General features: G+C 46.5%; 1 protein-coding gene across 2 annotated transcripts in view; it reads right to left on the bottom strand.

The window, feature by feature from the left end:
• Positions 1-27,480, bottom strand: part of UXS1 (UDP-glucuronate decarboxylase 1) — a 92,990-nt gene extending 65,510 nt beyond the window's left edge. Inside the window, exon 1 of one of the 2 annotated variants that reach the window (XM_010360991.2) lies at positions 27,251-27,480. In XM_010360991.2, coding sequence (XP_010359293.1) covers positions 27,251-27,344 — 94 coding nt within the window. In that variant the 5' untranslated portion in view covers positions 27,345-27,480. The remainder of the gene's footprint in view (positions 1-27,250) is intronic. The other variant, XM_010360990.2, reaches the window with a different exon arrangement.
• Between the last annotated feature and the right edge of the window lie 24 nt (positions 27,481-27,504).

Raw genomic sequence — 27,504 nt, 5'->3', positions numbered from 1 at the left:
AGGGCATGACTTTAGTTCCATGCTCATGTCGCTGTGGCCTGATAAAGTCTGCATACCTCACATGGCTCATACTGCTGAGCTGTTTTTCTTTTCTATCTATCCCCGTGGTTTTGGAATACCTCTTTTGGGGTCTGGAGTTGGAGAGTGCATGTGAAGCTTTTTTTTTTTTTTCCAAGTGACAGATCTCCCTATATTACCCAGTCTGGTCTCTAGCAATCTTCCCGCCCCAGCCTCCTGAGTAAGTGGGAATGCAGGCATGCGCCACCACACCTAACTAAGGATGCATGTGTTTTGATAAACAGTATGTTCCCAACCTTCGTTTGAGGAAGAGCTAGTCACAAAAATCAAATAATCACATGTCTGAAAGAAGTCCTAAGGTTCAGTCTAATCTCTCCCTTGTAATGATGATGAAAGCAAACCCAGAGAGGTTAAACAGTGGCCTGCAGTGCGGCTTAACTCCAACGGGAGTGCATCCTTTCTCAGCATTTACCACGTCTCCCGTCTATACTCCAGGCGCCTGGTAGGCAGGCTCTCCTGTGCCTGTACACAGCTGGCCTTCGGTAAATGTGTGTAAGTCAGCCCTGAATCAACAGCAGATGACTTTAAAACAGAATACTGGACCATGAACACTCACTTTAGGTTACTGAGCAGGGGATTCTTTCTATGGAAGTCTTTTCTGAGGATAAGCAGTCCTAATATTTTGTACACACTCCTATTTGGCCCTCATTTGGCCACTCAGCAGATACTGAAGGCCTTCTAAGTGCCAGGTGCATTTAGGTGCTTCCAGGCACGGAGGAGGAACAGAGAGAGCAAACACAAACATCCTCCCAGTCCAGGGTTGTTACTTTTGTGAGTTTGGGAAAGCCCCGAGGTTAGGATCTCATCACCCCAGGCATCTTCCCATTGCCATCCTCTTATGTGTCGTAGGAGTTTAATAGCTACTCATCCAATAGGATGCAGTATACAGACTACACCCCCACAAGAAATTCCCACTCTCAAGAAGGGGAATGTCGCTAATTCCATAAAAGCACATCTCTCTTCAGAAGAGGAAACTTGATTTAAAAAAAAAAAAAAAAAAAAAGACAGCAATATATGACCAAATAAATAAAAGTGGCAAGAAAGCAGGGAAAAGGGAGAAATTAAAGTAAAGCTATTAACTAGATTCATTATTCATTAAAAAAATAAAAACTGCTTATGTCAGGGGCATTGGAACCAAAGTAACTCCATCTTGAACAAAAGCTGGGTAAAGTGAGGCTGAGACCTACTGGGCTGCATTCCCAGACTGTGAAGGCATTATAAATCACAGGATGAGATAGGAAGTCAGCATGAAGATACAGGTCATGCGCCGGGCACAGTGGCTCACACCTGTAATCCCAGCACTTCGGGAGGCAGAGGAAGGCAGATCACCTGAGGTCAAGAGTTCAAGACCAGCCTGACCAACATGGTGAAAACCCATCTCTACTAAAAATACAAAATTAGCTGGGTGTGGTGACACGTGCCTGTAATCCCAGCTACTTGGGAGGCTGAGGCAGGAGAATCACTTGAGCCCTGCAAATGGAGGTTACAGTGGGCCGAGACCATGCCATTGCACTCCAGCCTAGGCAACAAGAAAGAAACTCCATCTCAAGAAAAAAAAAAAAAAGATACAGGTCATAAAGACCTTGCTGATAAAACAGATTGCAGTAAAGTCAAGTCATAAAGACCTTGCTGATAAAATAGGTTGCAGTAAAGAAGCTGACTAAAATCCAGCAAAACCAAGATGGCCACAAGAGTGACCTCTGGCTGTTGTCGCTGCTACACTCTCACCAGCGCCATGACAGTTTACAAATGCCAAGGCAACGTCCGGAAGTTACCTATATGGGCTAAAAAGAGGAGGTGTGAATAATCCACCCCTTGCTTAGCGTTTCATCAAGAAATAATCATAAAAATGGGCAATCAGCAGCCCTCAGAACTGCCCTCTCTATAGAGGAGCCATTCTTTCAATCCTTCATTTTCTTAATAAACTTGCTTTCACTTCAAGGACTCACCCTGAATTCTTTCTTGTGCAAGATCCAAGAACCCTTTCTTGGGGTCCGGATCGGGACCCCTTTCCTGTAACACATACCTTTGGACCACGTGATTTTGCTTTTATCTTATTCTCAGGAAATCAGTAAACATACAGGAAAAGTGCCCTCACCAATGTCATGGCCTTATTTATAATCACACACACAAAAAAGGAATAAGCCAAAATATCCCACAATTAGAGAACTGCTGTATAAATTGTCATACAGCCATTTGATGAAATCAGAAAGCCATTAAATATGACTATGGAACTACACTGTAACATGATGCAGTTATGACAGTACCAGACAAAAAAATATATATATACAGTGTGACTCTCACTTCTATAAAATGCATTGGGAAAAAAAAAGACTGTGAAATTTCCAAAATACTGAGTTTAAATGGTGACATGAGTAACTGTTTAATTTTCCTTGTGGTTAAGTGTTTACTTACTTTTAAATAAGGAGGGAAGAGAATTTAACCCTTACTAAACTCCATGTCCTTGTTGTCCTGTTCTTGCCTCTTTCTAGACACCTGGTGAACACCTGGGTCAGTCCTCAGCTCAGATTCCAGGCACCGCTGCCACCAGAGTCCACAAAGATCACCTGTGAGCCACCAGTTGCCCAACCCATGTGTACTTTTCTTTACTCTGCTATGTATCTCAAATAAGTGTACCGTCTCATTTTGGCTGTAGGATTAAGCTGCTTATCAAAGTAGACAAAGTAGTCCCTTTCTTACTAAAAATAGTATTCCATGTTATGGAAGCATCCATTCTCTTACTGCCTTTTTGGGGGGTAGCACCTTTTGGCAGACTTTTCAAATCATTTCATGGTTATTTACTTTTTCAGTTTTTTCTTTCAAACCTTTTTTCGAGTCACTTTAGAATGTTGATTTCAGGCTGGTGCCACCGCTCATGCCTGTAATCCTAATACTTAGGGAGGCCAAGGCAGGCAGATCGCTTGAGCTCTGGAGTTTGAGGCCAGCCTGTGCAAACTGGTGAAAACCCCATCTCAAAAAATTAGCCAGGGGCGGTGGCCCGTGCCTGTAATCCCAGCTACATGGGTGCGGCGGGGAGGCAGCGGTGGGGCCGTGGGGCTGGGGGGAGGGGGTGGTGCAGAAGCAGAAAGATCACTTGAACCCAGGAGGTTGAGGTTGCAGTGAGCTGAGACAGCACCACTACACTCCAGCCTGGGTGACAAAAGTGAGACCCTGTCTTGGGGCGGGGGGCGGAAAGTTGATTTCACAGAAATATCTCAATCCTTCTATCCTCAGTTCATTTCAGAGCAGTGAAGGCTGCCACCCATCCCAGACACCTTCGGTTTCCTTGACCATGATGTCCTGAGCCCTTTCCCCTTGCCCGCTGGTTCTCCTTAATTATCTCTTCCCCGGAAAGCAGGAGACGCCCATGCTGCCCAGGATCAGCCCTGGCGAATGATGCCCAAGCCACAGCCAAAGCTTTACCACCCTTCATAAATGGGTAAGAATGATGTAAGCAGATAAGGACCAGATCCACTTCTGGGTCTCAGATCTCTTCCACTGACCCTGGAGGCTGGAGACGTACCTGGAGACATGCCCTCTCCTCCCCAGCTGCACCTCCTGATTCACGCTGCAAAGGAGGCTTCATGAATCCCTTCCTTCCCCACTCAGACCTCCACACTTCGCCACTCAGACCTCCAGAGCAGCCCCCTGCAAGCAGCACCCTGCATGGGACTCTCCACCCTCCCTAAACCACCTGCTGTCCCCAACCCTTCAGCTCGTCTACAGGTGGTGTCCTGGGCACTTGCACCTCCAAGACTCACCTGAGATTTTATTCTCCAGAAAGCATCTTCCACCATCCCTCCTGCTCCAGGACACACTGGGGGCCCTGCTGTGTGGCCAAGGCCTGCTACATGTTTTGTTCTAATTGGTACCTTACAGGTGGGTCTCTCTGCAAGATGAGGTGTTTTCATATCTACATTTGCTACACCAGGCATACGTGGTCCAAGCACTAAAATTAGTTGAATGCATGCCAAGTAATTTTTCCCTTCTCTTACAACATTTATCCCTTGCTTATCACTTTTTATCTTCAGACGCGCTACAACCAATTAATCTTTACAATGTTTTTATGTCAAATGTTCTGGCCTCCTTTCAAATTATCAAAAGCTCTACCTGCTTTACTTCAGACAGAATCCAATACCCAGCCCAGACCAAAGAACAGACACACACACAAAGAACAGGCAAAGCAGGACAAACCCCCACATTGCTGCATGGATTCCAAATGGAAAGACACAAGCAATTTCCAACAATTATGGAGCCTTAGTTTTGTGTAGAGTAGCCTGAAAGGTTGCAGGGCATAGACTTTAAAAGTTAAACATTACTTTAAAGTAATGTTGCTTTTAAGTTTTTGCAACCTGCTTGAGTTATTTTGACCCACCTTATGGTGCTTCAGACAGATCGCTGGGCATTACTAACAGATGCACTCTACAAATATTTGAACTGAATTAAACCCATTTATATAGTATCAGGAATCAATATTAAGAAAAGTATTTTAAGAAAGATACTTATTCGGTTACTGACAAAGGGCTTATAACTGAATCCCCTTACACAGCTTTCAAGATATTTTAATTTTTAGTATAAATTTAAAAAATACTTTGTATGTAAACTGAGGCACATCAGCTTCATAGTTCTCACTATGTTGGTATCCAGACTTCAAGCTATGCAGGGAAACCCAGTTCAAGAAAATCTAACTCATAAAAATTTTCATTTAGAGTGAAATATTGAGTGTTTTAAAGGGTATGATTAAAATGAGTGTCCTTTTCCAACAAAGAAAAACTTAAAATGCTAACCCAACACTTTCATAATCTCTGAGTCTAACTTGATTTCTTAAACAGTCATCAGCTATCATGAGATCAATCCTTTTAGAACAGTCTCCCAATCTGAAGTCTGTGGGTCTCCACAGATCCCTGAATGGGTTTCAGGGAGACTAGAGCGGAGTCTCACGTGAAAGCACACGTGAAATTGTGTGTTCACAGGTCAAGGTCCGCCAATGAATTCAAGACCCCAAACGAATGAAAAACCACCAATTCAGAATCCATCAAAGCCCAGGATTTTAAGAGGCACATTTGTTTTAGAATAGAGATACAGCCTGAGTCCCTGAATGCCAGGCCACACACAAAGTACAGATTCTTCACCAGGAATCCAGATCTGGGTAGCAATTTCAATGGTCCTATTTCAAGTAATGTTACAAGGCTGGATCAAGCAAAATCACCATTTCCATTTTATACCTGTCCATTTTAAATGGCTACAGTATGCTTTAGCATGTTTTTCTCAGTCATTCCAATCACTATTTTAAACTGGAAAGCATATGTACTTTTACACTAAGTCACAGGAAGGAAGTGTGATTTAGGGAGACTGCTCTCCTACCCTATGTTATCTATGTAACACTGTATGTAAGGCACGCCCTTCTTTACAGTATGACATCCTATAAAGCAGCTTGCTGGATGCTCAGTGAAATCAGGCAGCCCTCGGCTGTGGGGACCTCACGCAGGCTTTGCCTTCCTTCCAACGTTTCCTAAAATCCTTCCTTGCTCATCCATCCCCCATTCATTCAACAAACTCAGTGCTTGCAGATGCACAAGTTAAGATCCTGCACACATTGCTTTACTGTCCAGTAGGTGATGTGGGGTCTGTGATGGAAATGCAGCAAGTATGGGGAGGATCCCCAGAGAGGGCATGGAGAAGTCTTCCCAAAGGCCTGGCTGGGTGACGAGCGGGGGGGGGGGGGGGGGGGACTCCACCTCAGACTACAGGAAACAGCGTGCCCCCACTTCCTGCAATAAAAGGTGGATCAGCCACCACTGGCTAGATGCTGGAGAACTTACCCCTTTATTGAGACCTAGGCCTTTAGACTGAAGCATGCATAGAGAAAGAAAAAGCACGCCCCAAAATAATAGTAACAGAGGCCATCAATCACAGGGCAAATGCAGGTCTCTTTTTTAAAATTTCAACATTTATTTCAGTATCTTCTAAGAGCCAAGCAATGTGTGAGGTCCAGTAGCCAATGCTAAAAGGCAATTCACACTGCCTTTTAGGATTGCAAGGGCTCTGCAAGCCCCAACACTGACGGAGATGGGGCCGGGGGTGAGGCAATGTGGATCGGATTCTCCAGTCTCAACCAATAAAATTCAGGACCTTCCAGGCCACGGGTCTGTACTTCAGACCTGCTGAATCAGAATCTCTGCGGAGGCCTCCAGCAGCTGTATTTTTTAAGAACCCCAGGTGACTCTGACCCCTGGCGAGGGAAGAGGACCTCTACCCTAAGGGATCTGGGGACCTGCTGCCACCACCTATTGCCCACCTCTCTGAATGTTCAGAGTCCAGGCTCAGGCCACCTGCTTCATCATTTCTCAGACTTGCCCCATCGCCTGCCTCAGGGCCTTTGCACTTACACTTCTCCCAACTGCCTCTTCACCTTTCCCCCTTCCTCCCTGCCTCTCTCAGTTCATCCAAGGGCTCAGCTCAAAAGTTACCTTATCAAAGAGGTCTTCTGACCAATCTATCTGTAAAAGCACCCCCACCAACAGCGCACTTAGCCTTTCTTTTTCTTCCCAGCACTTATCACCAGCCAATACACCTATTTATCTATGTCTATGTTTATTGCCTGTTTGTGCCCAACAAAAAAATGTAAGCTCCACAGGAGCACCAATTTTGGTTTGTTCAGTGCTGTTACCCGGGGTACTGAGACAGATGAACATAATATGTACTCACTCAATCTTTGCTGAAAGAATGACTAAAAAGCTCCCCCAAATGACTGGGAATTGCTACTCTAGGGCAGCAGTCAGAAAACTGTAGGCTGGGTGTGGTGGCTGATGCCTGTAATCCCAGCACTTTGGGAGTGTAGACTGCTTTAGCCCAGGAGTTTGAGACCAGCATGAGCAACATGGTAAAATCCTGTCTCTACAAAAAAAATACAGAAATTAGTTGGGCATGGTGGCACACACCTGTGGTCCCAGTGACTCAGGAGGCTGAGATGGGAGAATCGCCCAGGAGATTGAGGCTGCAGTGAGCCATAATCACACCACTGCACCCCAGCCTAGGCAACAAAGTGAGACCCTGTCTCAAAAAAAAAAAAAAAATTAAAAACCCACAAAACTCTATTAAAAGAGCCAGAATAGCAAATATTGCAGTTTTGTGGGACATCTCCATCCCAGCTACTCAACTCTACCACTGGAGCGTGAGCACAGCCAAAGATAATTTGTAAAAGCATGGCTGTGCTCCCACACAACTGTATTGAAGGACACAGAAGTTGCATTGATGTAATTTTCAGGCGCTGTGAACTAGTATTCTTTTTGACTTTTTTCAACCATTTAAAACCTGTGAAAACTTTCCAGCTCTTAGGTCTCACAAAAACTAGCAGTGGGCTGGATATGGCCCATGGGCCACAGTCTGCTGACCTTTGCTCTAAGGGATACCAGAAGGACTAGGGTGATTCTAGTCCAGGGAGTTCTTGTCCTTGAAGGAAAATGACCAGCAGCCACCTATATATAAAGCACGGTGGAGAAGTAAAGGCTGCAGTCACCCAAGTCCTGGGGAGTGGCGTGAAGATGCCTGTGGGCCACATACTCATAAATGGGAAGACTCCCGGACCGAGAAGGAGATTCTCGTGGAGGAAGAGGGAGGGGCGGGGGCGGCAATGCCAGCAGAGGCCTCTGGGGAAGGGAAGATGCAGCAGTAAGGTCAAGATGGGCAGGATCGTTGTTTTCCTAACAAGCCCCAGGAGATTCTGTTTATGAACCAAATATGGGCACCGTTGTGTTTCCTTTTATATTATTCCAAGAAAGCTGGGCTCCGGACAGCAGGCAATGAACAGCTGTTCGGAGCATGAGAGACAGTGAGGTGCTGCAGCCTGAGCGAATCTGGAAGCAGAGGTGTGAGAGACAAATGGGTGAGGGAGGAGTTGAACAGAGAGTAAGTAAATAATGCAGAGGGCAGAGCCCACAGGTCCTGAGGGTGAGGACAGTAATGTCACAAGATAAGAGCTCCCGAGGCAGACAGCTGGGGCAGGGGAGGCTGGTCTGAGATAAGCACACGCTTAGCTCAGCGCATCCTGTAGCAACCCACATGAAGATGTCTCACAGGCAAGCAGAACCTGAGGCCTGGGGCTTGAAGGCCCGCACCAGCCAGAGGTGCAACCCAGGGCCTGTGTGGGGTGCACATGGTGAGAGGCCACAGCCCTGGGGAGGGCCTTGTAACAGAACCAAGGCACGTGCCCAGTAACAGTGGCAATGCCGGCATCATTGCTGCTTACTGAGCACCTACTCCACGTGGGCCTTTTATGTTGGTTCTAATCACAAAGTCATGGTATCACCACCATCCCACAGCGGAAGACAGGCCCCAAGAGGTAGCCTGTGACTTGCTCGAGGCCACACAGCTAGTGCCCACCCACCCCGGGCCACCCTTCCAAAAGTGAGGCCTCCGTCCAAGGCCTGCATGACCTGTCAAGGGCTCCAGATTCCTTCCCATCTGCACGGAATAAAGGCGCCTTGTTCATTTCCAAACACATCCCCTAAGCTAATCCCCCCATCCTCGATGCCACGTGGCACATGCTCAAACAAAAACTGAGTGACATCAACCTCCATGAAATCCTCAGCGGGGCAGTGAAGCCTCCTGGAATGTGAAAGACGCCCCCCATTTCAGGAGAACGAATAGCGATTTCCAACCTTCCAGTGCTCACAGCAGGAACACTTTAATTTAGAGAGGCGTTCAAAATGGAAATCTTATACAAACAGAGGGCACCTTGAGCACACTGAAAGTATTATTGGCAGAGAAAGTTCCAGAATGCTGCTGCTGCATGCATTCCGATGCTGGACTGTTTGCTGTTCCTCTCAAGTTTTTCTGAACATGTGAGCTGTATCAAAAAGCTTCATCTGAGTTGCAAAACAGTTTGTCTGCCAAGTGCTTGCAGCGAAGCTACATGGAGTCTTTATACCCAAAGGGAGACTCCAAAGTGACACTTTTAAAACCTGTCCAAAAATTATCTGGCACACCTTGCATGGGGGGACAGGAGGAGTGTCTCTATGTCCTTCTTTTAAGTCTGGGGGTCTCGGGCTGCTTGGACCACAGGGAAGAGCAGAAGATACACTATATGATGTCTTTAGATGGTCACAGATGGCCAGTGCTTCCGCCACATTTGCTGAGACACTCGGTCTCAGAGCCTTGAACCACCATGCATGAAGTCTGACCACCCGAGGCCGGACAGGTTGCCTGTGGGCACTCTAACAGCTAAGCCTGAGTCTGTCCTCAAGGTCCAGACCTGCCAGAGAAGAAGCCGCCTGCAAATGGATGCTCTAACCTGGGTGTGGTCCCAGGCATCACGAAACGAAGAAGAGCCATCCTCATCTCAAATTTCTGACCCATCAAACCCATGGGTATAAATACAACGGTAACTGTTTTCTGCCACTATGTTTTAGAGTGGTTGGTTAAACAGTGAAATATAACCACAACCAAAACAGAGCCGGACCTGTCACCACCTTTAATCTACTGATGCTCATATGCCCAGGTCACAGCCCTCAAATCAAGCCAAATATAAGGCTAAACCCCTCCTCACCCACAGCATACCCTACCAAGTGTATCTGCCCCCTCCTCCAGTCAAAAGCGCAGCTTTGCATCGAGACTGGTCCACCTGGGTAGAAGTCAAGGGCCAAGTCTGAATCTTCGGAAAATTCTGATCCCAATCCCCCCAACCCAGGCTGCTCCCCACCTGACCGCAGTCCTCCCACCTCCCATCTGAACAAAACAAGTGTACATGGCAAAGATGCATCCTTACTCACCTCTGAAGAACCCCAATCATCCTAGCTCTCTGGAAAAGGGCAAATCTTTGACTTGCCTTGGATAAACCCTGAGGTGGCACAACTGAAATGTTTTCTTAAAGCAGATAAGAATATGCATCATTCTTCCAAGAAGAAAAGCATTCAGAGTTTGGCTTAAGCTGACCAGAAGGTTCAAATTAGAAGACACTGCTCTGTGTTTAATTCTTCGAGTAAGAAAGGAGGATGTGTCCCTGGGCTGAGGGGGCTTCGCAGTTGCTAGTTCCTACCAAAAGAATGAGGTGCTCAAAGGTCAGGCATCATGACAGACCAGAGCGGCAGTTGCCGAACGGGAAACCATGCCTACTCCTGAACCTGAAGTAGCCTTAGCCCTAAACTTCCTGAAGCATGTCCAGACTAGAGTAGCCTTTGCCGCCGCCACCCTCAGCCTTCCAGGCCTGCGCTCATCCTAAGTGGTTACACAGGATGAAAAGTGGCCCAAATAAAAAGGCAATTTGGGGTACCTGAGCAGGCTCTAGCAACTGGCATGCTCCAAGCCTAAAGCGGAGGGCACTTGCTTATCAGACCTCCCTGTGGTCCTCGCCCTGCTCTCAGCCCTCCAGGAAGCCAGAACTCCAATTAGTTTTCTCCAGAAGCAGGCAAAAGAGCAAGCCCTCTGCAACCCCAGATGGTAGGCTCTGAAATCCGGCTATAAAACCCTTGTTTGTGACGCACACCTTCCCATAGGCTTACCTAATAAAATTCTACCAATATGCCCAGGGGAAAAAATCTGTCCCAAGATATCACGTTTTTAAAAAGGTGGTTAAAAGTATGGGTTTTGCAGATGATATCTGCACCTTTTAAAAGTCTTTCCACATAAAATGTCAACGTTAAGTAAAAAGGACAACTTACAGAATACATACAGCAGGGTCAATGTTTTTGTTTTTAAAGCTACATTTTTTTTTTAGATGGAGTCTTACTCTGACACCCAGGCTGGAATGAAGTGGCACAATCTGGCTCACCGTAACCTCCACTGCCCGGGTTCAAGCGATTCTCCTGTCTCGCCTCCTGAGTAGCTGGGATTACAGGTGCGTGCTACCACACCTGGCTAATTTTTGTATTTTTAGTAGAGACGGGATTTCACCATGTTGGTCAGGCTGGTCTTGAACTCCAGACCTCAGGTGATCCACCTGCCTCAGCCTCCCAAAGTGATGGGATTATAGACGTAAGACACCAAGCCTGGCCTAGCTACATGCATTTTTAAAGCTATACATGTATATATTTGTTTATTTTCGAATAAAATACCTGGATAAAAGAAATTCAGTTCCACAGGAAATCCTCTAAGGGAGAACAGCACAAACGCCTGTTCAGACCAGGGCTATGCAAGGTGTGTTCCTGAACCGCCCCAGCAGCCTCATCTGAGAACTTGCTAAAGATACGGATTCTCAGGTCCCAGGCAGGGCTCCTGTCTGAATATTTGTGTCTCCTCCAAATTCACATGTTGAAATTCTAACCCCCAATATATTGGCATTCCGAGGTGAGGATTGTGGGTGGTGACTGAGTTGGGAAAGCAGAGCTCTCATGAATGAGGTCAGTGCCCTCTTAAGAGGGACCCCGGAGAGCACCCTCACCCCTTTGCCATGTGAGGACACTGCGAGAAGGCGCCATCTATGAACCAGGGAGTGGACCCTCACCAGACACTGAATCTGCTGGGGCCTTCATCTTGGACTTCCCAGCCTCCAGAATTGTGGGAAATAAATTTCTGTTGTTTGTAAGCCACCCAGTCTGTGGCATTTTGTTATTGCAGCCTGGGGTAGGATAGCTGTCAAAGCAGACACTCTGGGGTGTGGCCCGGCCATCTGGCCTTAGCAAGGCTCCAGGTGATGCTGATGTGGCCCAAATCCGAGACCCTCTGCTCTGGGTGCCCACCCGTGTTCTCACTTGCTCAGTTCCTCTTAAGACATTCCACATTTTAGTAAGACAAAGAACAGAGTCAAATGCCAGAAGAACTCCTCTGCACGCACCTCCTCCGTCTCAGGCGCTACTGAATTCTAGATGCCCCTTCTCCCTCTTCACTGCTCTTCCATCGTGGTTGGCAGATGCTGACAACGTACTCTTTCACATGTCCCCCATCTCTGTGCCCGCCGCGTGGGGGCCCTGGCCACTGCATCACCAGGCCGCCTCCTTCCGGGCCCTTCTGTCTATGCCATCCCCATGTGGCACTTCTCCCTTCTTTACACGGTTTGTCCAAAAAGTCTTTGTCCTTTTCCTGCTCAAGATTTCCAAGTTCTCCAGAACAATCTGGTCACCTGCTTCCAATTATCAGTCTTGAGCATGCACCCCACATATATGTATATGTACCACTATATTAAGTTCATTATAACAGAAATAAAAAATGTACAAGGACGAGGCAAAAAGTATGTGTGTCTATATATGTATGTGTGTATATACATACGTGTGTGTATATATACAAGTATGTGTATGTATACATATACAAGTGTGTGTATATGTGTGCGTAAATATATACAAGTGGGTGTATGTGTATGTATATATGTGTGTGTATATATATGTATGTGTATATGTATGTGTGTCTATGTGTCTGTGTGTGTATATATGTATGTGGGTGTATATATATAGCAGCTCCACAATCTCTTTTACAATATTCCACGTGGAGTAGAATACCCCCTAGTGGATGCCTGGCACTGGCCCCCACACCCAGCCCCCTTGCCCCTGCCCTATGTCCACTCCTCCATCACCTGTGGCAAGCTGGGCAGGGTAGTTCTGAGCACACCCAGTGCCCCTCAGCCTTCCTGAACCACAGAATGCCTTCCAGCTTCTATCACACTCGTACTTCCTGACCAAGAAATAATCAGTGTCTGATCATTAATGGGCCTTTTTTCTAATGGACGGCAGGGCTGTGCTGATAAAGCTCGCTCAGGACCAGGTTCCCGTGGGCTGGACTGGGCACAGCTTGGGAGCAGGGCTTCATGTTACCTTTGCTCTGTGCAGCAAAGCCCTGCACGATCACTGGTGTCTGGCTCTCTCCTCATCCCAAGGGCGCCTAGTCTCCCTCTGTGGCTCCGTCATGCATCAGGCACAGGCACTATGACATAAATCTACCAATGAGTTCTGTGTAACCATGGATTCACGAGGTAGATCTCTACATTGAAAGATTTCCTCCATGGCTGGGCGCAGTGGCTCATGCCTGTAATCCCAGCACTTTGGGAGGCTGAGGTGGGCAGATCACAAGGTCAGGAGTTCCAGACCAGCCTGGCCAACATGGTAAAACCCCATCTCTACTAAAAGAATACCAAAATTAGCCAAGCATGGTGGCGTGCACCTGTAATCCCAGCTACTCCGGAGGCTGAGGCAGGAGAATCACTCGAACCCAGGAGGCAGAGGTTGCAGTGAACCGAGATCACACCACTGCACTCCAGCCTAGGCGACAGAGAAAGACTCAAAAAAGAAAGATTTCCTCCACATACAAAGTAAAAAAGCAAAGCACAGAAAAATCAAGGGCATAAAACCATTTACATTTTAAAAGCACTTAAGACATTCTAACCCACGGGAAGGTGAACAGGATTAGCTGGAAGGGAGCAATGCATTCCATATACTTCCAGACTGATTGTTAAAATTATGAATTAAAACTAAGCCCCAGAAATATACGTAAAATATCAATGACCCTTGCATCTCACTATCCAAATTATAAACCACCCTTAACCACCAAGTACCTTCCCAGGTTCTCCACCTCACCTTAGGATTTGGCGCAAAAATACTACAGAGAGAAAGCTCTGCAATAAATACTTCAGTAACAACTATGTGACTAATTCTTGGAGCTGGAAATAAGATACACTATCTGCACATCTCCACCTGAAAAAATCAAGTACTTTCCATCACTGGAAGCAGGACACCAATCAACTTGGAAACATGTTGCACTCACACGTTTCACTCGAGGTTCTAGTCCAGTGTCACCATTTAACAAGCACAAAACATCTCTTCATCCGAAATACCAGAGGATAGCATCAAATTTGGGGAGCAGAATAGGGAGGCAGAAATAGAAAATTTCCAGACCACTTCTGATCTCCAGAAAGCAAAAATGGACTTTGATCCTGCAAATTACTACAGACAAATATCAAATGATAAGAAGTGGATTCTCCTTCTTTCTCTCCTCCCAACTTCGCAAATATCAACGATGCCTGGTGTGGCATGGTAGAAAATGCTGCCATGCTATTTCTTTGGCCTTTTTCTACTTAAAGAGACGTAGGCTCCACCTACAGAAATGTGACAATATTTTACCTCAAACAATAACAATGGAAAATGAAATATACTTACCCTAAGGTTACCAAATGAATGAATCTCCTTAGTTTTTGATGGAATGAACAGATTCATTAAAGAAAAAGAGGAAAACCAAGGGGAGGGAATCCCTCCTAGCTCATGGGGGCATCCCACAGGGTGGGCAGCAGAGAGGTCACTGGAGTTTCACCCCTCCCATGCCCGTCACCAGTGAGGCTAAGCATCAGGGCCCTCATCCTTACAGGCACATCCTGCAGCAGCCCTGTACTCTTCTTCCTCCCGCCAATCACGTCCCTGGCTCAGGGCAGGGCTCTGGAACCTCACCATTGAATGCCTAGGCCTCTCTGAAAACTGCTGACTGGCCCCAGCTCCCAGCACATGCTCCCTTCTCAGCAGGCTCCAGCCAGCACCACAGATTAGGTTTGAGAATAACCGTGGATGAAACTATTTTTAGAATGCCTAAGGCAAAGAAAGCTGGGGCAAGTGGGGCATGGTGGCTCACAACCTGTAATTCCAGCACTTTAGGAGGTCCAGGCGGGAGCACCGCCTGAGCGGAGGAGTTCGAGTCCACCCTGGGCAACATGGTGAAACCCTGTCTCCACTAAAATACAAAAAACTAGCCGGGCATGGTGGCATGTGCCTGTAGTCCCAGCTACTTGGGACACTGACGCACCAGAAACACTTGAGCCCAGGAGGGCAGGTTGCAGTGAGCTGATACGGTGTCACTGTACTCCAGCTTGGGCTACAGAGTAAGACTCCGTCTCCAAAAAACAACAATAACAACAACAACAACAACAACAAAACCACCATACTAGTTAGAAAGAAAAAGTAAAAGGAAATTCAGACTTCTCACCACAACTTTTAGGCGGAACTACTATGATCTAAGAAACCCAGGAGACTGCTAATGCTAGAATCCGACATAACATGTAAAGCTCTATTATTTCTTTCAGAAAGTAGGGCACTTTGAAACGTTAAGAACAAGATGGGAAAAATGTATACAACTTAAGCATTCATACAAAAGGCAAAGGATAACTTTTTTTAAAGATGGATTATAATTTCAGAGCTCTTTATTGCTTACTGTTAAAAAGTTTTGTTAGTAATATATTTGATACTTGATCTTGATGTAGAAAGAATGCTAAAGAGAAACTTGATGGAAATACACTTCGCAAAAGAAAGAAATTACAACACCTTCCTGACGGTCAAAAGACAGGTCTGTCTAAAGCAGGGATGTCCAATCTTTTGGATTCCCCAGACCACACTGGAAAAATAATTGTCTTGGGCCCCACGTAACACTAACAATAGCTGATGAGCAAAGAAAGCAAAAAAAACAAAAACAAAAAACTCATAATGTTTTAAGAACGTTTATGAATTTGTCCTGGGCCACATGCAGCCCACGGGCCGCTGCTTGAACAAGCTTGGCAAAGAAAAGCTAGGCGCTGTTTCTGGATGGGAAGGCAATTTAATATGCAGAAATTATGAGGTTTGGGATTTTTCTCTTCTTTGCACTTCATTCTCTAGCTTTTCCACATTGAGCACCTTGTTTTCTCATTTCTCCTGTATTTTGTAATTTTCAATTGGGAATTTAAAAAATTTTAATAATGGTTTTAAGTGAGCCTTTTCATTTTGTATTCAAAAGGGGCAGAGAGAGAAAGGTGAGGGAGGGAATCTAGGAGGAAACCACGGCACCCACGGGCATGACCCTCAGCCACTGCAGCTGCGTCCCAACCCAGAGGGTTGTCAGTGCTCTGGGCTCATTCTCTGTGCCTCAGTTTCCCCCTCTATGAAACGGAGAGAACATCTCCCTTCTTCACGCCTCACTGCAGGATAGTCGGGTGCCGCTTCTCCTGCCCAAAGTGAGGGCTGAATTTCAGCATCTGCACTGGTGGGTGGCGCTGGGGTGGGAGTGCAGTTAAGGTGAAGCCTAAGGAGGGCAGAGAGCGTCTCCACTGGGGTAGTGGGGTCCTCTCATTGTATTAAGAACCTAGGATAGAAATTCCATTTTTTAAATAATTAGGATGCATTGGGGTAAGGAAGCAGGGAATCAGAAATAAATTCCACAGAACAGCAAAAGAAACCTAAAGGAAAAAAAGAAAAAGATCCTGATTTGGCAGTATATGGGTTTTGCTAAGAAGTCCTGTTTATGAGGACCTGTTATTCACAGCTAATGGTCATTTCCACCAGAGCCATCACCAGGCCCCTTGATGAGTGTCAGAACAACTTGGTTCTTTCCCTTGGTTACAACCAAGCCATCCTACACCACCAATGTTCTGTTGCTGATAAAAACCCAGCTGCCTGCTCACGTCTTTTTTTTTTTTTTTTTTTTAAAAAGCAAGGTCACCCCAGTATATACATCAACCAAATTCTAACTTAGAACCAGTATGCTTTGCTTTCAATTTCTAAAAATGCTATAAAAATATTCAAAGATACTAAGAATAACATTCCAAGATCTCACCACCCTAACAAAATTGTTTTCCTTTTCTAGCACATCCAGACTCCCTCTGAAAAAGACTGCTTTGAAGTTCAAATGTTTTCTGCAGTTGCTTTACTTCACTTACTTATTTTGGTTACAGCAACTCTAAAAAGCTTAACCAAAAAGAAACTGATGGATTAACTCCCAATTCACTCTTGGCCCTTCTAAATGCAGGGCGATAAGGAAACCCTCGGGCCCCCTCAGTGGAGAAGTTCCCACTTGCTGGCCGTCACTGCCCTTCCTGCCTGTAAAGAGTCCCTCTATGTTGCAGGTTACTGTACAACACCTTTTTTCCCTTGAGGTTCATCAGCTGACACTACCATCTCTTTAGAGAAATTCCCTCAATTCCTCACAGTATTTAAAACAAATTATTTTTACCTGCAAGGCAAAAGAGACCAGAGTATCTTCATTTTACAAGTGGAAAAAAAAAAAAATGAAACAGAAGGTTAGAAAGCTTGCACCACGTGATAGGGTGAGCTGAATCAGGGTGAGATGACTTTATTCAGAAAAGGGATGATCCCGCCAGGCACAGTGGCTCACGCCTGAAATCCCAGCACTTTGGGAGGCCGAGGTGGGTGGATCACCTGAGGTCGGGAGTTCGAGACCAGCCTGGCCAACATGGTGAAACCTCATCTCTACTAGAAATACAAAAATTAGCCAGGCGTGGTGGACCATATTTGTAATCCCAGCTACTCCAGAGCCTCAGGCAGGAGAAACGCTGGAACCCAGGAGGAGTGGTTGCTGTGAGCCAAAATCATACCACTGCACTCCAACCTGGGCAACAAAGCGAGACTCCACCTCAGAAAAAAATAAATGTATAAAAAGAAAAAGAAAAGGGCTGACCCTGAATTACTCCTCCCCACATTTGCCCTTCAGGTGATTCCTAGGACCTGTCATATTTGTAAGACAAAAAGCAAGAAAAGAAATTTGCAGGAGACATTAATGTGGGTTCAGTACACACGAAGAATCTGGTAACTGGCCTCACCTATTCAACATCTATTTGTGAAAGCTCTCCAACTTCACATCAGACATGTTCTTGACTTCTCAGCTGTCTTAGTCCGTGTTCAGGCTGCTACCACAAATATACTACACAGTGGGTGGCTAATAAACAGGAATTTGCTTCTCACAGTTCCGAAGGCTGGGAAGTCCAAGATCAAGGCACTGGTGGTGAGGGCTCACTTCCTGATTCACAGACGGTGCCTTCTTGCTGTATCCTCACACGGTGGAAGGGAGGAATGAACTCCTTTGGGCCTCTTTTACAAAGACACTAATCCCCTGCATGGGGGCTCTGCCCCGACCTAATCACCTCCCAGATACCCCACTTCTTCATGCCATCACTTCAGGGATTAGGTTCCAACATATGAATTCCAGGGGACACAAACATTCAGATCACAGCACTGGCCTGTACAGAAGTACCATACATATCATATACCAGGACTAGAATCCAGTCACATGTCTACAAAAGGTAGGCAGCACAGGAGAGAGGCACACCACAAAGCACATTTCAGGCCACACTGGCCAACCCCCAAATGCGAAACTGATTATACTTTGCCCTGCCCTAATGTCTAAACACTTCAGGCATGTTCATCAAAATCTCTCTCATGCTGCACAAATTCTTATGGAAGGCTTACTCATCTCATTAAATCAAGTTTATGTCAGGTCAGACTTCCACGTTCTGCCTTTATGGACCACAAAGACTCCTGCTCCTGGCACTGTGCCACTCCAGCCTCTGCTCATTCCATCACTTTCACCTTCAACTCCACTGCCCAAATTGTATCCCTCTGCGAAATGCCAACTCAATGCCCCAGGTCTTATGGGCATCCCGTTCTCTCCAAGTCCCAGGTCTCATTTCTCTCATGGTACTCAGCACTTTACCTTGACCACTTTACCTTGTCCATTTTCTTAGGAACTATGGTGGAAAAAGGGAAAATTGTTGAAAATAAAGACACCCAACTCCTAAACCCCATTTCTACCTACAGAACACTTCTGATACCACGTGTGTGTGCTTTTCCCATACTACCAACCAATTCTCCCACTCTCTAGACACCAAGCAAGTGGCCAATGATTCCACTCAATTCTGGCTCCTTAGAGAGACGGCTGATTCCAGGTTTGGGGCAGAAAAAGAACAAGATGAGCCTGAAACATCTAGACATCAAGGAAGTGCTCGAAGACTAAAAGAAGCTACCGATCCACAGTGATTAAAGAATGATCACTATGAGTTTAACGGTGCCCCCCTAAACTACGTCCACATCCCAATTCCTAGAATTTGTGATTGTTATGTCACTTGGAAAAAAGGTCTTTGTGGATGTAATTAGTCAGACTTACACATTCTGCCTTTATGGGCCACAAAGACTCCTGCTCCTGGCACTGTGCCACTCCAGCCTCTGCTCATTCCATCACTTTCACCTTCAACTCCACTGCCCAAATTGTATCCCTCTGCGAAATGCCAACTCAATGCCCCGGGTCTTATGGGCATCCCTTTCGAGGAAGCTCAGCCCTGCCAACACCTTGATTTCAGACTTCTGGCCGCCAGACTGAGAAATAATAAATATCTCTTGTTTCAAAGGCACCTAATTTGGGGTAATTTGTTACAGCAGTCATGGGAAACTAATACAGTGAGAGAATAAAGAGGGAGGGAAAGTTATTTTCAAAACAACACCAGTTAACAAACATTAAAAGATTTACACAATTAGAAAACCACTAATTGCAATCCCCAACATAAAACCTGGTCCAGGCAAGGATCGTCAATGGACATGGAATGCACTGGCTGGAGAACAAGATACTCGCACAGGCTGCAAGAATCACTCCACAGATTGCAAACTACAAAAATGTACCTTCAAAATGCAGCAGCATAGAGGCCATTCCTTCCAGGGGTCACACTGAACACTGTCAAACCAGCCCAGACACTACATGTTCCCAACACCACCAATTAGCAAGCATTGTTATAAAAATGTTTAACTGAACTTAATCATAAGGAAACAATCAGATAAATCCAGAATGTGGGGATTTATAGGAAAACTGCTCTGGGCTTTATATATATATATATATATATATATATATATATACACACACACACACACACACACGTATATATATAAATATGTACATATACACACACATATATATAGCTAAATGTCATGAGAAACAAACAAACAAAAAAATCAGGCTATTATGGCTAAATTTAGAGACATAAAACCAAATGCAACATGTAAATCTTGACTGGGTCCCAGATTTTAAACCAAACAAAAAAATTTGTTTTAATTAGCTGGGTGTGGTGGCACACACCTGCAGTCCCAGCTACTCAAGAGCCTGAGGCAGAAGGATCACTTGAGCCCAGGATTTCGAGGCTGCAGTGAGCTAAGATTGTGCCACTGCATTCCAGCCTGGGCAACAGATTGAAACCCTGCCTCAAAAAAACAGAAGCAAAAAACAAAAATCTCAGAAAGGCTATCAAAGTCATTTGCGGTACAATGGGAGGAAATTTAAATATAGACTATATCGTAGATGATATTATTTTGTTAATTCTTAAGGTGTGATAATGGTAATGAGATTATATAGATGAATGAATACCTTTATTCTTACGAGATATATGTAAAGTACTTGAAGGTGAAGTACTGTTATGTCTGCACCTTTCAAATATTTCAACAAAGAAAGTATACATAAAATATATATAAAAGAGTAAGAGAAAGACAAATGTGGAAAAAATGTAGGCATCTGGTGAATCTGGGCAGAGAGTATTTGGGTGTTCACTAAAATATTCCTTTAGTAGAAAAGATAGAAAATCTGCATGGAAATTTGGAAAATGTTGAAAGTTCACAATTTCCAGGTTGTGCCTCCAACCCCCAGACTCATACAGGCCTAGGAGGATCCTAGGAGCCTGCATTTGACAAGCCCAAGCTGATCCCATGCTCAGGTCAGCCTGGGAATGCCACTGGTACTAGGTTGTTGGATTTTAGCCATCTGCTCTCCCCCACGGTCCTCTGGCATCACAGTGATATCTAACTTGCTGCACGTCCTCCAAGGCAGAGGCCAGCAATTGTGTCCCCAGTGAATTTATGAGGGCAATTGCCAATCATGCAGGAGCTGATTATATTAAGGGCAAAACTGTACTGTAACCAAAGTCCCAACCTCAGAGAAGTTTGAAGTCTGTTACCATAAACATGAAACAAAGACACATAAAACACTCTTTCATATGGTTTTCAGGTTTTATCTCTTTTCTTGTTAAGCAACACCGGCAGGAAAGAAAGGTACCACAACTAAAACGTCACTACAACAAAATTCATGATACACCAAAAATTACATAAACGTTACTAGATGTCACAACTCTAATTTCCTTTTTTTTTTTCTTTTGAGATGGAGTTTTGCTTTTGTTGTCCAGGCTGGAGTGCAACGACACGATCTTGGCCCACTGCAACTTCCACCTCCAGGTTCACCAGATTCTCCTGCCTCAGCCTCCTGAGTAGCTGGGATTATAGGTGCCCGCCACCACACCCAGCTAATTTTTTGTATTTTTAGTAGAGACAGGTTTCACCATGTTGGCCAGGCTGGTCTCAAACTCCTGACCTCAGGTGATCCACCTGCCTTGGCCTCCCAAAATGCTGGGATTACAGGCATGAGCCACCGCGCCCGGCCTCAACTCTAATTTTCAAAGGCTAAAGGTGAGAAGATAATGGCTCCTAAACCCCACTAAAATATCAGACAATGTCTTTTGTCTTTGATTTATTTTCTTTTCTTGAATATAGGCAATCTATTTTCCTCCCGGCCCCTCTCTCCATGTCCCTCCTCCCTGATTTCTTTTTTGTTCTTGTTGTCTGAGGAATCAATCCACGTGGACAGGGAGAAGGGGAAGGGAGAACTGGCACCAAAATTCTGCTGGATGGGATAAAGAAGATGGGTGGATGTGGGGACATGGAGAGAACACGGACAGGGGTGGACAGTGGAACGGCCCATTTATACCTAGACAGGGTCAAGAATTGGCCAGGCCTGGCGCATCTGCAATGGGTGTGGAGGCAGCAGAGACAGGAAGTCTGATTTTCAAAGATATCTAAGAAGCAGGACAACTTTCAGCTCCTGTCCCACTCTGGGAGAAGACAGGTGGCTCCACCTCTCAAGAGGGTGGAATCAGGGTCTCTGACAGGAGAGCCCAGATCCCCCAGGGACAATCAGGTTACTGATTAGGCTGCAGCCCTCGCTCACTGGGCTCCAGGATGCAGGCAGCCAAGCCTCCGCTTCCTGCAGGGACCAGACAGAGTCTTGTGACAACAGCCTGGGAGGACCGACCCACAGCACTGAGATCAGAAGGCCCCAACAAGGAAAGGTTCAGCTCACAGCAGGCATTGCTCATCCCCGCCGAGTCCCCCACTATTAAACATGGGCAGGCCATCTGAGCAGAGCCTCACACAGAAACGGGAAGGCAGCCTAGAGGAAAGAGATCCTTCAGCAACGAGAAAAGAAAACAAAATTTTTAAAAATCAAGAGAATATACCATGAAATGAAGACCATGTTTTAGTTTTTAAAAAAAGTTGACAGAACAAAAAAGAACTCTTATACGTGAAAAAAGTATGGCAAAAATAAAATGTAAAAAAATCACTAGAAGAGTCTAAATACGAAAACGAGGAGGCTTCCCAAAAATGCAACAACCTTAAAATGGTAGAAAATACGAAATAAGAGGATTGGTCCGGCAATCCTTTATCAGAATAGTAGTAGTTCCAGAAAGAGATAAAATAGAAAATGGGAGGGGAGAAAATCACCACAGAATAATTCAAGAAAATTCCCAGAACTAAAGAACAAGTGTTTCTGGATTGCCAGGGCACAGAAATCCCCAACATGCTGGATAAAATACACCAAGGCACTGTGTATCTCGGAACACCATGGATGTATCAGTCAGGGCAGGCATTGTTAAGCTGTAGCAATGAGTAGCCCAAAAGCCCTCAGAGGCCTAAAACAACAAAGATTTATTCTTCAAGTTTATTTCAATCGAACAGGGTCATAGCATGGATAGGAGGGGGTTCTGCAAGCTGAGTATCATCATTGTCAAGCTGAGTTCAGAACCAAACTAAAGGGAGGGAAAACTCTGGCAGCAACTTACACTCAGGCCCAGAAGTGGAAGTAGCACTTGCGCTCAGCTCCCGGGCAGGCCACTGGCACAGCAACCATGTGAGGCCATCAAGCTCAGGGAGTGAGGAAGGGAGGGCAATCCTACCAAGAGCCTGGGGGGCAGGCGGCTGGACATGTGTGGTGAACACTGATGACCAGGGATGAAAGGAAGACGCTACAATCTTCAGAAAGAGAAGGACTGACTTGAAACTCTTCAACGATACTGGAGGCCAAAAAGGATTAGATTGATGCTTCAAAAATTCTAAAGGAAAAAATTTTGTGTATAATTCTATATTATCAATCTATCAGATATGAAGGCAGAAAACATACTTATGGATAAAGTCTCAAAATTCACCTCCCATCACATCCAAACCAGGGAGTGAAACAAGAGAGAGTCAGGAAACAGAAGCCCTGCGATGGGCAGGTCCAGGCTGATGTGGGTGCAGGTGGTGAGGCTGGCAGCTGATCTCCAGATGCATACACAAGTTTCAGTAGAAGGCTCCGGGGCCCTTCTTCAGGAAGGGGTGCTGACAGAGGGGCATCCTGATGCCCGTGAACATCGTGGGGGAAGACGCGACAACTGGCAAAGAGTTTGCAGTTGGATCTGTCATACTACATAGAAAGCAAGCAAATTAGAACACCGGCCAATTATTCGCTGGAGAAAACAAAAAGTAACGTACATGACTCACTAGAACAGCATTTACATAGTCACACTTGTAAACACTGCATGTTGATCTCCGTGAGATTATACCACATCTCTATAGGAGGGTAGACAGCATGCATGGGGGCAAAGAGAAGAAAAAAATCATCTCCCAAAGAACAAAGTCACTAGGTAATATCTACAACTGAAAAATCAGGAAGCCAGGTGATTCAGCGGCACAAAGACAAATACCAAAATAATCAGCTAAAAGAAATTAAGTGCCTAGGGGCTGGGTGTGGTGGCTCATGCCTGCGGGAGGCCAAGGCCAGAGGATCACCTGAGGTCAGGCATTTGAGACCATCCTGACCACCACGGAAAATACAAAATTAACCAGGCATGGGGGCACATGCCCGTAATCCCAGATACTCAGGAGGCTGAGGCAGGAGAATCACTTGAACCCGGGAGGCCAAGGTTGCAGTGAGCCGAAATCACACCATTGCAACCCAGCCTGGGCAACAAAAGCAAAACTCTGTATCAAAAAAAAAAAAAAAAAAAAGTAAAGTGCCTATTTCTGGGGAGAGGGAAATGGTGGCAGGGGATACTGTTTGGCCCCGCAGAGGCTACTTAACTTTTTACACTATATGCATGCTAAAAAACTAATACGTTAAAGGTTATTCAAGCAGAGTCTGCCCAGGAGATACCTAGCAGGTTGGCCTGATTTTTGATTCAGCACAAAGGGTAGAAACTGAGTTCTTTCAATGAGCCATTAGCACTGCTATAAATGCTACAAGGGCTGAAACACACAAGACACAATCCCTGTCCTCAGAATCGGGATTTCATTGAGGAAAAAGCCAACATATGAACGGGAAAGAACTCAAGTACAACGCAAGTTGGCAGGTGGTCAACCCCAAGACATGAAGAAGAGTTATGTGGTATCAACGAGGAGACTCAGGGCCAGAGTAAATAACAAAGGCTTTGGGAAAGATGTAAGGAGCAGAAGGAGAAAGGCTAACAGAACTTGAGTTCTGTTCCCGAAACAGGGAGGGCATTTCTGCAACAGAGACTGGCTCACAGTGAGGGTGTATATAATTGGGAAGTATGGACAGTTTTTTCAAACAGTGGTGAGAGTTTACTTGTAACAGGGAGGACAAGATTATTAATTAGGAAAAGCAGAGATTAGAAAACACAGACATTACAGTTGAGGGACTACATTTTCAGCGTCCTTGGGTGTTATCAATCACAAGCCCTGTAACATATTTCCCTGCAGAGTGGCTCAGACTTAGCCTACCTGCTCCTTATTAACACTGCCTCCACCCTGTTTTAAAGCCCTCATAGCTAAAATCACCCATGTCGTGGGCTGCACCCCAGGCCTGCCTGCCTGCTCTGGCCCGTCTGCCTGGGCAGACTCATGGCTGTAATTTTGTTTTCACACTCCAACAATACCATCCTTCTTTGCATTCCTAGAATACTGCCTGCCCTTGGCTGCCGCAGGACCTCTGCACACACTGCTCCTCCTAGAACTCGCTCTCTCCTATGACTTCCCTGTTAACTCCTACATAAACCTTCCATTCTCAGCTCACTTTTTGATTCCTCAAGAAAACAAACATACCTGATTGCTCTCACTCAGGAGTTCCTGCCACAGTTCTCACTCATTCCTTTCCCTCACACCAGTTTGTAATTTAACCTTCATTTCCAATTCATGCCCACCTCACCATCTTAGCCAGTGGGTCTCAAAGTGGGATCAGGCCACAGCAACAGCATACAGAACCACCTATTAGTGATGCAGATTCTCAGGCCACATCCCAGACCAACTGAATCAGAATCTTGAGGAGGGAGACAAGCAGTCTGTGTTTTTAAAAAACCCCCTAGTGATTCTGATGCATGCTTAAGTCTGAGAACCAATGTGCTAGACTATGTGGTATATGGTCTGTACCCTCACAGCACAGACCCGGTGTTTTAGCACCCCATGGTGTCTCCTGGTGCGAAGTTCAGCGACAACAGTAAGGACTCGGTAAGATTTCCTGATTAGATGAATAACAGGTTAAAAAAAACTTTCCGGCCGGGCACAGTGGCTCACGCCTGTAATCCCAGCACTTTCGGAGGCTGAGGCGGGCAGATCACGAGGTTAGGAGATCGAGACCATCCTGGCTAACATGGTGAAACTCCGTCTCTACTAAAAATACAAAACATTAGCCAGGTGTGGTGGCGGGCGCCTGTAGTCCCAGCTACTTGGGAGGCTGAGGCAGGAGAATGGCGTGAACCCGGGAGGTGGAACTTGCAGTGAGCCGGGATCACCCCACTGCACTCCAACCTGGGCGACAGAGCGAGACTCCGTCTCAAAAAAAAAAAAAAAAAAAAAAAACAACTTTCCATGACTCCATAACTCCCCTAGTTTATTAATTCTAAACCCTTGCGGCAACTTCAGAATACCCCCAAAATAAAATTGAAACTGCTGTTGGAAGACCTGGGTTCTAGATCCTGCTCCTAGACCTTTCTGGGTTCAAATTTTGGTCTTCCTTCTCTTGCTGTGTGATCATACATAAATTTCCTAATCTCTCTTGGCCTTAACTTCCTCATCTCTAAAACAGGAATCATTATAGCACCGATTTCCCAGGACTGCTGAATGATTCAGACAATGGCACTAAGAATCAAGACTCACATACACAGTTAAGCACTCAACAAATGTAGGTAGTATTATTGCCATAATAAATAGTTATTCAACTTTAAATGGTCTTTCCTCTTGGGTCTCAGCTTTCTTACTCAAGATTGACCACACACACTTCAGAGTAGTTATTCCTCCCTTGCAAAACTACTCACATCTAACACCCATCCGAGGCCTGAAACCTCCCCTAGCAACCTGGAGTCCTGCTGGGGTTTTCCAGCTCCACCCGCTGAACAGCTGGGCTCTAGCAGACAGGCTGGATCTACTCATACTTGCCTTCTTAGAGCTCAACTGAAGTCACTTGAGACAAGTGAAGTCTCCACTAACCTCGGGAATCAGATCTTGATAACTCAACAGGTTAGCAGGTGATTTCATTTCAGTGTGTCTCGGTGGCTAGCATTCAATCGCAGCTCACACTGGGAGCTATTTCCAGTCCAATTTTGGTACTTGGTGACGTATTAATAACAGCAATTAAAACATATGCCCAACGAATAGATCTTAAAAAGGAGTTTCTGACTTCCCTAATAAGCAGAGGGCCCACCACCTGCCTGCGAAGTGCCCCTCCTGCCCCGTCTCCAGGCAGCACGCTGTCAGTGATGACAGAAACTAGACCCGCGCACGGCGAAGCTGCAGGCACGCCCCGCCCGGCCACCGAACTGCCTGCCCGCTGGGCCCTGCCGCCGAGCCCCGGGGGAAAACCTAGAATGGGGGTGCCTGTGCGCCCCGACACCCGGGCACGGCAGCGGCCCGGGGGGCCGCCCACACTTGGCTCCCCAAGAGTTAAACGCTGAGTAATTTTCCTGAGGAGCAAACAGTCGGAGCGGGGGCTCTGCCAACGGCCACAGTATTTTTATCCGACTTAACCAACACCGCGGCGCGACCGCGGATGTCCCCAGGGGTATCCCCACGCGGCACGCTACGGAGTCGCCGGCCGGAATTCTCGGCGGCTCCCAGCGCGACGAGGACGACAGCGCCGCCGCCGAGTTCCCCGGACAGGAGGCAGGGACCGGGGGCCGCCCGAGGACGGCTAAGGGCCCCTCCGTCCGGGGTCCGCGCCCGGGCCTAAGCTGTCGGGGGTGTGCGCCCAAGTTGGCCCGCTTTGCTGCAAGAGTGGAAACGGGTGGGAGCAGAAAGCGCCGGTCCCGCCCGGGGCGGGGAGCAACGCGGGGCTGCAGCGCCTTGGGGCCCCGCAACACCGCCGCCCGGCCCACCGCGGAGCCAGGGAATGAATGGGGCTCCCCAGCTAGCCGCGGGCGCGCACTCACAGGCGACGTAGGCCAGCAAGGCGATGCCCAGCAGCAGCTTCATCCTCCTGCGGTTGACGGCAGACACGAGGCGCAGCAGCGCCTTGCTCACCATCCCCGGGAGCCGCGCGGGTCCAGGGCCCTGCCGCGCGGGGGCCGCCTGCTGCACAATGCACGGCGGCAGCGGCCCCAGGAGCCCCGCCCCCTGCCGCCGTGCGACCCCGCCCCCGCGCGCCTGCCTTCCTGCCGGCTGGATCAGCGCGCACGCGCGCCTC

This window comes from Rhinopithecus roxellana, chromosome 17 (genome assembly GCF_007565055.1).
Source record: "Rhinopithecus roxellana isolate Shanxi Qingling chromosome 17, ASM756505v1, whole genome shotgun sequence".
In the NCBI taxonomy this organism is placed as follows: domain Eukaryota; kingdom Metazoa; phylum Chordata; class Mammalia; order Primates; family Cercopithecidae; genus Rhinopithecus; species Rhinopithecus roxellana.
The sequence above is the reverse complement of the archived record's forward strand: the minus strand, read 5'-3'. Positions and strand labels throughout refer to the sequence as shown.